At 51.2% G+C, this 11394-nt stretch overlaps 2 protein-coding genes across 2 annotated transcripts in view; one reads left to right on the forward strand and one right to left on the reverse strand.

The window, feature by feature from the left end:
* LOC138371648 (uncharacterized) overlaps positions 1-2677 on the forward strand; it is a 5511-nt gene extending 2834 nt beyond the window's left edge. Inside the window, exons 3-5 of the mRNA XM_069336647.1 lie at positions 312-635; positions 1288-1806; positions 2537-2677. Coding sequence (XP_069192748.1) covers positions 312-635; positions 1288-1806; positions 2537-2677 — 984 coding nt within the window. The remainder of the gene's footprint in view (positions 1-311; positions 636-1287; positions 1807-2536) is intronic.
* A 16-nt stretch (positions 2678-2693) lies between these two features.
* LOC138371649 (uncharacterized) lies at positions 2694-5549 on the reverse strand. Its single transcript, XM_069336648.1, has 3 exons — positions 5142-5549; positions 3852-4589; positions 2694-3698 (listed from the first exon to the last, which is right to left on the reverse strand). Exons 1-3 carry the CDS (start codon positions 5547-5549, stop codon positions 2694-2696), a joined length of 2151 nt encoding a protein of 716 aa, XP_069192749.1.
* Between the last annotated feature and the right edge of the window lie 5845 nt (positions 5550-11394).

Below are 11394 nucleotides of genomic sequence, written 5' to 3' on the forward strand. Positions count from 1 at the left end.
CTTGCGAGCGGTAGTAAACGATGGCTCGCCTTTACAAAACTTGCGAGCGGTAATAAACGATGGCTCGCCTTTACAAAACTTGCGAGCGGAAATAAACGATGGCTTGCCCTTACAAAACTTGTGAGTGGTAGTATAATGGTGGTTCGCCTTTACAGAACTTTCGAGCGGTAATAAACGATGGCTCGCCTTTACAAAACTTGCGAGCGGTAGCGAACGGTGGCTCGCCTTTACAGAACTTGAGAGCGGTAGTAAACGATGGCTTGCCTTTACAAAACTTGCGAGCGGTAGTAAACGGTGGCTCGCCTTTACAGAACTTGCGAGCGGTAGTAAACGATGGCTCGCCCTTTCAAAACTTGCGATTGGTAGTAAACGATGGCTCGCCTTTTCAAAACTTGCGAGAGGTAGTAAACGATGGCTCGCATTTACAAAACTTGCGAGCGGTAGTAAATGATGGCTCGCATTTACAAAACTTGCGAGCGGTAGTAAACGATGGCTCGCATTTACAAAACTTGCGAGCGGTAGTAAACGATGGCTTGCCTTTACAAAACTTGCGATCGGTAGTAAACGATGGCTCGCCTTTTCAAAACTTGCGATCGGTAGTAAACGATGGCTCGCCTTTACAAAACTTGCGAGAGGTAGTAAACGATGGCTCGCCTTTACAAAACTTGCGAGCGGTAGTAAACGATGGCTCGCATTTACAAAACTTGCGAGCGGTAGTAAACGATGGCTCGCATTTACAAAACTTGCGAGCGGTAATAAACGATGGCTCGCCTTTACAAAACTTGCGAGAGGTAGTAAACGATGGCTCGCCTTTACAAAACTTGCGAGCGGTAGTAAACGATGGCTCGCATTTACAAAACTTGCGAGCAGTAGTAAACGATGGCTCGCATTTACAAAACTTGCGAGCGGTAGTAAACGATGGCTCACCTTTACAAAACTTGCGAGCGATAGTAAACGATGGCTCGCCTTTACAAAACTTGTGAGCAGTAGTAAACGATGGCTCGCATTTACAAAACTTGCGAGCGGTAGTAAACGATGGCTCGCCTTTACAAAACTTGCAAGCGGTAATAAACGATGGCTTGCCCTTACAAAACTTGCGAGCGGTAGTAAACGATGGCTAGTCTTTTCAAAACTTGCGAGCGGTAATAAACGATGGCTAGTCTTTTCAAAACTTGCGAGCGGTAATAAACGATGGCTCGCCTTTACAAAACTTGCGAGCGGAAATAAACGATGGCTTGCCCTTACAAAACTTGTGAGTGGTAGTATAATGGTGGTTCGCCTTTACAGAACTTTCGAGCGGTAATAAACGATGGCTCGCCTTTACAAAACTTGCGAGCGGTAGCGAACGGTGGCTCGCCTTTACAGAACTTGAGAGCGGTAGTAAACGATAGCTTGCCTTTACAAAACTTGCGAGCGGTAGTAAACGGTGGCTTGCCTTTACAGAACTTGCGAGCGGTAGTAAACGATGGCTCGCCCTTTCAAAACTTGCGATCGGTAGTAAACGATGGCTCGCCTTTTCAAAACTTGCGATCGGTAGTAAACGATGGCTCGCCTTTACAAAACTTGCGAGAGGTAGTAAACGATGGCTCGCCTTTACAAAACTTGCGAGCGGTAGTAAATGATGGCTCGCATTTACAAAACTTGCGAGCGGTAGTAAACGATGGCTCGCATTTACAAAACTTGCGAGCGGTAGTAAACGATGGCTTGCCTTTACAAATCTTGCGATCGGTAGTAAACGATGGCTCGCCTTTTCAAAACTTGCGATCGGTAGTAAACGATGGCTCGCCTTTACAAAACTTGCGAGAGGTAGTAAACGATGGCTCGCCTTTACAAAACTTGCGAGCGGTAGTAAACGATGGCTCGCATTTACAAAACTTGCGAGCGGTAGTAAACGATGGCTCGCATTTACAAAACTTGCGAGCGGTAATAAACGATGGCTCGCCTTTACAAAACTTGCGAGCGGTAGTAAACGATGGCTCGCCTTTACAAAACTTGCGAGCGGTAGTAAACGATGGCTCGCATTTACAAAACTTGCGAGCGGTAGTAAACGATGGCTCGCATTTACAAAACTTGCGAGCGGTAGTAAACGATGGCTCGCATTTACAAAACTTGCGAGCAGTAGTAAACGATGGCTTGCCTTTACAAAACTTGCGAGCGGTAGTAAACGATGGCTCGCATTTACAAAACTTGCGAGCGGTAGTAAACGATGGCTCGCATTTACAAAACTTGCGAGCGGTAGTAAACGATGGCTCGCCTTTACAAAACTTGCGAGCGGTAGTAAACGATGGCTTGCCCTTACAAAACTTGCGAGCGGTAGTAAACGATGGCTCGCCTTTACAAAACTTGCGAGCGGTAGTAAACGATGGCTCGCCTTTACAAAACTTGCGAGCGGTAGTAAACGATGGCTCGCCTTTACAAAACTTGCGAGCGGTAGTAAACGATGGCTCACCTTTACAAAACTTGCGAGCGGTAGTAAACGATGGCTTGCCCTGACAAAACTTTCGAGTGGTAGTATAACGGTGGCTCGCCTTAACAGAACTTGCGAGTGGTAATAAACGATGGTTCACCTTTACAAAACTCGTGGGCGGTAGTACAACGGTGGCTCGCATATGCAAAACTTGTGAGCGGTAGAATAACGCTCGCAAAAACCGTCTTCTGCCGGGAAGACGGTTCTTAGCATTCACTTAGCGATGTCATTTTTGGCTCTTCCCCATCTTCGTGACCTGAGATGAATGGCTCTTCACCTTCGAACTGGCCGTTTTGAACATCATATCTATCCATTCAATAAATTCAGTAGACGTAATTATGGTATACTTGTCGAACCATAGTATCTGGGTTTGCAGGAAATCTTGGTTGTTTAGCAGTCTCCGGAAGTGTGTGAACGCAGACGAGTCACCAAGACTGATGTTCTCAAGAACAATGCAGGCGCGGAAGGTAGTGGTGTTCTTTCTGTCCCGAAGTTCCCAAAGGATGTTGGAATTGAGGTTTTTGCTGTCGGTAACCTCGGAAGTAAACCTCAAGAATTTTGTATCTATTACGGTTTTCGAGGGTTGTGAAGTGACTTCTTCCACCCTCACGGCGTCGTCCTCTTCCATCCCCTCGGCGTCGTCCTCCTCCACCCCTGCGGCGTCGTCCTCGTACACCCCCTCGGCGTCGCCCTCTTCCACCCCTGCAGCGTCGTCCTCCTCCACCCCTGCGGCGTCGTCCTCCTCCACCCCTGCGGCGTCGTCCTCATCCATCCCATCTGAGTCGCCATCTTCCACCTCTGCGACGTTGTCTTCTTCCACCCCCGCAGCTTCGTCCTCTTCCACCCCTGCGACGTCGTCGTCTTCCACCACAGCGGCGTCGTCCTCTTGTACTTCGGCGGCGTCGGCCTCTTTATCCCCTGAGGCGTCGTGGGGGTGGAAGTGGGGGTGCAGTCCCGCGCCGTCGTCCTCTTGCTGTCCCGCGGCGTCGTCCTCTTGCTGTCCCGCGGCGTCGTCCTCTTGCGGTCCCGCGGCTTCGTCATCTTGCGGTCCCGCGGCATCGTCCTCTTGCGGTCCCGCGGCGTCTTCCTCTTGAGGTCCCGCGGCGTCGTTCTCTTCCTCCCCCACGGCGTCGTTCTCTTCCTCCCCCACGGCGTCGTCCTCTTGCGGTCCCGCGGCGTCGGTCTCTTCCACCCCCTCGACGTCGTCCTCTTCCACCCCCTCGACGTCGTCCTCTTCCACCCCCACGGCGTCGTCCTCTTCCACCCCCTCGACGTCGTCCTCTTCCACCCCCGCGGCGTCGTCCTCTTCCATCCCCACTGCGTCGTCCTCTTCCACCCCCACGGCGTCGTCCTCTTCCACCCCCACGGCGTCGTCCTCTTCCACCCCCACGGCGTCGTCCTCTTCCACCCCCACTGCGTCGTCCTCTTCCACCCCCACGGCGTCGGCCTCTTGCAGTCCAGCGGCCTCGTCCTCTTCCACCTCCGTGGCGTCGTCCTCTTCCATTCCCGCGAGGTCGTCCTCTTCCATCCCCACGGGGTCGTCCTCTTCCATCCCCGCGGCATCGTCCTCTTCCACCCCCACGGCGTCGTCCTCTTCCACCCCCGCGGCGTCGTCCTCTTCCACCCCCGCGGCGTCGTCCTCTTCCACCCCCGCGGCGTCGTCCTCTTCCACCTCCGCGACGTGATCCTCTTCCACTCCCACGGCGTCATCCTCTTCCACTCCCACGGCGTCATCCTCGTCCACCTTCACGGCGTCACCCTCTTGCAGACCCGCGGCGTCATCCTCTTCCACCTCAGCGGGGTTATCCTCTTCCACCCCCACGGCGTCGGCCTCTTGCAGTCCAGCGGCGTCGTCCTCTTCCACCTCCGTGGCGTCATCCTCTTCCACGTTCGCGGCGTCGTCATCTTTGACCCCCGGGGCGTTGTCACCTAGGACCCCCGCGGCGTCGTCATCCTGGACCCCCGCGGCGTCGTCATCCTGGACCCCCGCGGCGTCGTCATCCTGAACCCCCGGGGCGTCGTCATCCTGAACCCCCGGGGCGTCGTCATCCTGAACCCCCGCGGCGTCGTCATCCTGGACCCCCGCGGCATCGTCATCCTGGACCCCCGCGGCGTCGTCATCCTGGACCCCCGCGGCGTCGTCATCCTGGACCCCCGCGGCGTCGTCATCCTGGACCCCCGCGGCGTCGTCATCCTGGGCCCCCGCGGCGTCGTCATCCTGGACCCCCGCGGCGTCGTCATCCTGGACCTCCGCGGCGTCGTCATCCTGGACCCCCGCGGCGTCGTCATCCTGGACCCCCGCGGCGTCGTCATCCTGGACCCCCGCGGCGTCGTCATCCTGGACCCTTGCGGCGTCGTCATCCTGGACCTCCGCGGCGTCGTCATCCTGGACCCCCGCGGCGTCGTCATCCTGGACCCCCGCGGCGTCGTCATCCTGGACCCCCGCGGCGTCGTCATCCTGGGCCCCCGCGGCGTCGTCATCCTGGACCCCCGCGTCGTCGTCATCCTGGACCTCCGCGGCGTCGTCATCTTGGACCCCCGCGGCGTCGTCATCCTGGACCCCCGCGGCGTCGTCATCCTGGACCCCCGCGGCGTCGTCATCCTGGACCCCCGCGGCGTTCTGTGCGGAACGTCGCATAGCGACAACGTAAACAACAAATCCGAACAAAATCACGGCGTAGGCGACGCTCATCGCCACGTCGTGCCGAACGCACCTGCAGACGCTTGCCACGTCGTCGGTCAGCTGGTTCAGGCGCTTGAACGAGGATACGATCGGGAACCACATGCCCGTGCAGGGCACCTGCAGGTCCCGGGGCACCACCCGCCATACCAGCGGCAGGTTGGCCAACCACGCCCAGAGGACACTCACGTAGGTTCCTCGAGGCTTCTTCCCGGCGCCCCAGACCAGGAGGGTACTAGCCCCATCCCAGAGCCAGGTCACGAGGCTGGTGTGACGGTGTGCTTGCTGCAGGTCCTGGTACACCTGGTTCACGCGGGTGTAGTGCCAGGCCAGGAGGTACTCCAGGTAGAGCCATGTGGCGGTAATGAAGCTTAATGCAAGTTGAGACTTTGTGGGCATCATGTTGCGTAAGAGATGATTTTGTTTTATGTTAACGAATATACTATTTCACTAGAGGAAATAGGTGTGGCGTTACAGGTGAAAGTGGGTTGGTCCATCCCACGTCTGTCTGTCTCTCTCTCGTACTGTCCAGCTGGAACCATCTCTCGTGAACCATCTCTCTTGAACCGTCTCTGTCGTACCGTCTCTCTCTCGTACTGTCTTCCTGGTACCGTCTCTGTCGTACCGTCTTCCTGGTACCGTCTCTCCAGTACCGTCTCTTTGATACCGTGTCTCTCAACTATCTCTATCTATACCTCCATATTTTTACTCCTGTCTATTTCTTCGTGTGTGTGTGTGTGTGTGTGTGTGTGTGTGTGTGTGTGTGTGTGTGTGTGTGTGTGTGTGTGTGTGTGTGTGTGTGTGTGTGTGTGTGTGTGTGTGTGTGTGTGTGTGTGTGTGTGTGTGTGTGTGTGTGTGTGTACTCACCTAATTGTACTCACCTAATTGTGCTTGCGGGGGTTGAGCTTTGGCTCTTTGGTCCCGCCTCTCAACTGTCAATCAACTGGTGTACAGATTCCTGAGCCTACTGGGCTCTATCATATCTACATTTGAAACTGTGTATGGAGTCAGCCTCCACCACATCACTTCCTAGTGCATTCCATTTATTAACTACTCTGACACTGAAAAAATTCTTTCTAACGTCTCTGTGGCTCATCTGGGTACTAAGTTTCCACCTGTGTCCCCTTGTTCGTGTCCCACCCGTGCTGAAGAGTTTGTCTTTGTCCACCCTGTCAATTCCCCTGAGAATTTTGTAGGTGGTTATCATGTCTCCCCTTACTCTTCTGTTTTCCAGGGATGTGAGGTTCAGCTCCTTTAGCCTTTCCTCGTAGCTCAATCCTCTCAGTTCCGGGACGAGCCTGGTGGCATACCGCTGAATCTCCTCTAACTTTGTCTTGTGTTTAACTAGGTATGGACTCCAGGCTGGAGCTGCATACTCCAGGATTGGTCTTACATAAGTGGTATACAGGGTTCTGAAAGATTCCTTACACAAGTTTCTGAAGGCAGTTCTTATGTTGGCCAGTCTAGCATATGCCGCTGATGATATTCTTTTGATGTGGGCCTCTGGGGACAGGTTCGGTGTGATATCAACCCCCAGATCCTTCTCTCTATTTGATTCTTGCAGGATTTCCCCTCCCAGATGATACCTTGTGTTCAGCCTCCTGCTCCCTTCGCCTAATTTCACCACCTTACACTTTCCAGAGTTGAACTTCAGCAGCCATTTTCTAGACCATTCCTCCAGTTTATCCAGGTCATCCTGTAGTCTCTGTCTATCTTCATCCGTCTTGATTCTTCTCATAATTTTTGCATCATCAGCAAACATCGAGAGGAATGAGTCTATACCCTCTGGAAGATCGCTCACATATATTAGAAACTGATGGGTCCAAGTACTGAGCCCTGTGGGACTCCGCTGATGACATCTCGCCACTCTGATGTCTTCCCCCTCACCGTTACTCGCTGTTTCCTGTTGCTTAAGTACTCCCTTATCCACTGGAGCACCTTCCCTTTTACTCCTGCCTGTTGCTCCAACTTTTTTAACAGCCTTTTATGGGGTACTGTGTCAAAGGCTTTTTGGCAATCCAGGAAAATGCAGTCGGCCCACCCTTCTCTTTCCTGCCTAATTTTCGTTGCCTGGTCATAAAATTCCATTAAACCTGTGAGGCACGATTTACCATCTCTGAACCCATGTTGGTGGTGCGTTACAAAGTTATTTCCCTCCAGATGCTCTACGAGCCTTTTCCTCACGATCTTCTCCAGCACCTTGCATGGTATACAAGTTAAGGAAACTGGCCTGTAATTCAGTGCCTCTTGCCTGTCACCCTTTTTGTATATTGGGACCATGTTAGCTGTCTTCCAACTTTCTGGTAAGTCTCCTGTTTCCAGTGACCTGTTATACACCATAGAGAGTGGCACACTTAGTGCTTCTGCACCTTCCTTTAGTATCCATGGTGAGATTCTATCAGGCCCAACAGCCTTTGTCACATCTAGCTCCAGCAGACACCTTTTGACCTCAATACTGGTGAGGTCAAATTCCTCCAAGGTTGCTTGGTTTGCCGCCTCCTCATTTAGTGCAGGGGCTTCTCCTTGTTCTATTGTGAAGACCTCCTGGAATCTCTTGTTGAGTTCTTCACACACCTCCTTGTCATTCTCTGTGTATCTGTTCTCCCCTTTCCGCAGCTTTATCACTTGTTCCTTCACTGCTGTTTTCCTCCTGATATGGCTGTGGAGCAGCTTTGGTTGGGTCTTGGCTTTACTCGCAATGTCATTTTCAAACTGTCTCTCTGCTTCCCTCCTCACTCTGATGTACTCATTTCTGGCCCTCTGGTATCTCTCCCTGCTCTCTGGTGTTCTGTTATTTCTGTAGTTTCTCCATGTTCTTTTACTCAGTTGTTTCGCTACCTTACATTCCTGGTTGAACCATGTGTGTGTGTGTGTGTGTGTGTGTGTGTGTGTGTGTGTGTGTGTGTGTGTGTGTGTGTGTGTGTGTGTGTGTGTGTGTGTGTGTGTGTGTGTGTGTGTGTGTGTATGTGTGTACTCACCTAGTTGTACTCACCTAGTTGTGTTTGCGGGGGTTGAGCTCTGGCTCTTTGGTCCCGCCTCTCAACCGTCAATCAACAGGTGTACAGATTCCTGATCCTATCGGGCTCTGTCATATCTACACTTGAAACTGTGTATGGAGTCAGCCTCCACCACATCACCCCCTAATGCATTCCATTTGTCAACCACTCTGACACTAAAAAAGTTCTTTCTAATATCTCTGTGGCTCATTTGGGCACTCAGTTTCCACCTGTGTCCCCTTGTGCGTGTTCCCCTTGTGTTAAATAGAATGTCTTTATCTACCCTATCAATCCCCTTCAGAATCTTGAATGTGGTGATCATGTCCCCCCTAACTCTTCTGTCTTCCAGCGAAGTGAGGTTTAATTCCCGTAGTCTCTCCTCGTAGCTCATACCCCTCAGCTCGGGTACTAGTCTGGTGGCAAACCTTTGAACCTTTTCCAGTTTAGTCTTATCCTTGACTAGATATGGACTCCATGCTGGGGCTGCATACTCCAGGATTGGCCTGACATATGTGGTATACAAAGTTCTGAATGATTCTTTACACAAGTTTCTGAATGCCGTTCGTATGTTGGCCAGCCTGGCATATGCCGCTGATGTTATCCGCTTGATATGTGCTGCAGGAGACAGGTCTGGCATGATATCAACCCCCCAAGTATTTTTCCTTCTCTGACTCCTGAAGAATTTCCTCTCCCAGATGATACCTTGTATCTGGCCTCCTCCTCCCTACACCTATCTTCATTACATTACATTTGGTTGGGTTAAACTCTAACAACCATTTGTTCGACCATTCCTTCAGCTTGTCTAGGTCTTCTTGAAGCCTCAAACAGTCCTCTTCTGTTTTAATCCTTCTCATAATTTTAGCATCGTCCGCAAACATTGAGAGAAATGAATCGATACCCTCCGGGAGATCATTTACATATATCAGAAACAAGATAGGACCGAGTACAGAGCCCTGTGGGACTCCACTGGTGACTTCACGCCAATCGGAGGTCTCACCCCTCACCGTAACTCTCTGCTTCCTATTGCTTAGATACTCCCTTATCCACTGGAGCACCTTACCAGCTACACTGCCTGTCTCTCCAGCTTATGTACCAGCCTCTTATGCGGTACTGTGTCAAAGGCTTTCCGACAATCCAAGAAAATCCAGTCCGCCCAGCCCTCTCTTTCTTGCTTAATCTGTGTCACCTGATCGTAGAATTCTATCAAGCCTGTAAGGCAAGATTTACCCTCCCTGAATCCATGTTGGCGATTTGTCACGAAGTCCCTTCTCTCCAGATGTGTTACCAGGTTTTTTCTCACGATCTTCTCCATCACCTTGCATGGTATACAAGTCAAGGACACTGGCCTGTAGTTCAGTGCCTCTTGTCTGTCGCCCTTTTTGTATATTGGGACCACATTCGCCGTCTTCCATATTTCTGGTAGGTCTCCCGTCTCTAGTGACTTACTATACACTATGGAGAGTGGCAAGCAAAGTGCCTCTGCACACTCTTTCAGTACCCATGGTGAGATCCCATCTGGACCAACAGCCTTTCTAACATCCAGATCCAGCAGGTGTCTCTTGACCTCCTCTCTCGTAATTTCGAACTCCTCCAAGGCCGCCTGGTTTACCTCCCTTTCTCCTAGCACAGTGACCTCACCCTGTTCTATTGTGAAGACCTCCTGGAACCTCTTGTTGAGTTCCTCACACACCTCTCTGTCATTCTCTGTATACCTGTCCTCGCCTGTTCTAAGTTTCAATACCTGTTCTTTCACTGTTGTTTTCCTTCTGATGTGACTGTGGAGTAGCTTTGGTTCGGTCTTGGCTTTGTTTGCTATATCATTTTCAAAATTTTTCTCTGCTTCTCTTCTCACCCTGACGTACTCATTCCTGGTTCTCTGGTATCTCTCTCTGCTTTCTGGTGTTCTGTTATTCCGGAAGTTCCTCCACGCCTTCTTGTTCAGTTTCTTCGCTTCCATACATGCCCTATTATACCATGGATTCTTCTGTTGCTTCTCGGATTTTTCCCTTTGGGCCGGGATGAACCTGTTTACTGCCTCCTGACACTTTTGGGTAACATAGTCCATCATACCCTGTACAGACTTGTCTCTGAGGTCTGTGTCCCAAGGTATTTCACTTAGGAAACTTCTCATCTGTTCATAATTCCCCTTTCGGTATGCCAGCCTTTTGATTCCTAGTTCTTTTTGGGGGGAGATAAGTCCTAGTTCTACCAGGTACTCAAAGTTCAATACACTGTGGTCACTCATTCCCAAGGGCGCTTCCATCTTAACTTCCCATATATCCCATTCATTTAGGGTAAATATCAAATCAAGCATTGCTGGTTCATCTTCTCCTCTCATTCTTGTTGGTTCTTTGTGTGTGTGTGTGTGTGTGTGTGTGTGTGTGTGTGTGTGTGTGTGTGAGAGTGTGTGTGTGTGTGTGTGTGTGTGTGTGTGTGTGTGTGTGTGTGTGTGTGTGTGTGTGTGTGTGTGTGTGTGTGTGTGTGTGTGTGTGTGTGTGTGTGTGTGTGTGTGTGTGTGTGTGTGTGTGTGTGTGTGTGTGTGTGTGTGTGTGTATACTCACCTATTTGTGCTTGCGGGCGTTGCTCTTTGGTCCTGCCCCTCAACCGTCAATCAACTGGTGTACAGATTCCTGAGCCTACTGGGCTTTGTCATATCTACATTTGAAACTGTGTATGGAGTCAGCCTCCACCACATCACTGCCTAATGTTAACTACTCTAACACTGAAAAAGTTCCTTCTAACGTCCCTGTGGCTCATGTGGGTACTCGGTTTCCACCTGTGTCCCCTTGTTCGCGTATCACCAGTGTTCAATAGCTTATCCTTGTTTATCCGGTCGATTCCCCTGAGGTTTTTGTAGGTTGTGATCATGTCCCCCCTTACTCTTCTGTCTTCCAGTGTAGTAAGGTGCATTTCCCGCAGCCTTTCCTCGTAACTCACGCCTCTTAGTTCTGGGACTAGTCTAGTGGCATACCTTTGAACTTTTTCCAGCTTCGTCTTGTGCTTGACAAGGTACGGGCTCCATGCTGGGGCCGTATACTCCAGGATTGGTCTTATATATGTGGTGTACAAGATTCTGAAAGATTCCTTCCACAGGTTCCTGAACGCTGTTCTGATGTTAGCCAGCCTCGCATATGCCGTAGACGTTATTCTTTTTATGTGGGCTTCAGGAGACAGGTTTGGTGTGATATCAACTCCTAGATCTTTCTCTCTGTCCGTTTCATTAAGTACTTCATCTCCTATTCTGTATCCTG

Source organism: Procambarus clarkii, chromosome 36, assembly GCF_040958095.1.
Source record: "Procambarus clarkii isolate CNS0578487 chromosome 36, FALCON_Pclarkii_2.0, whole genome shotgun sequence".
Lineage (NCBI taxonomy): Eukaryota > Metazoa > Arthropoda > Malacostraca > Decapoda > Cambaridae > Procambarus > Procambarus clarkii.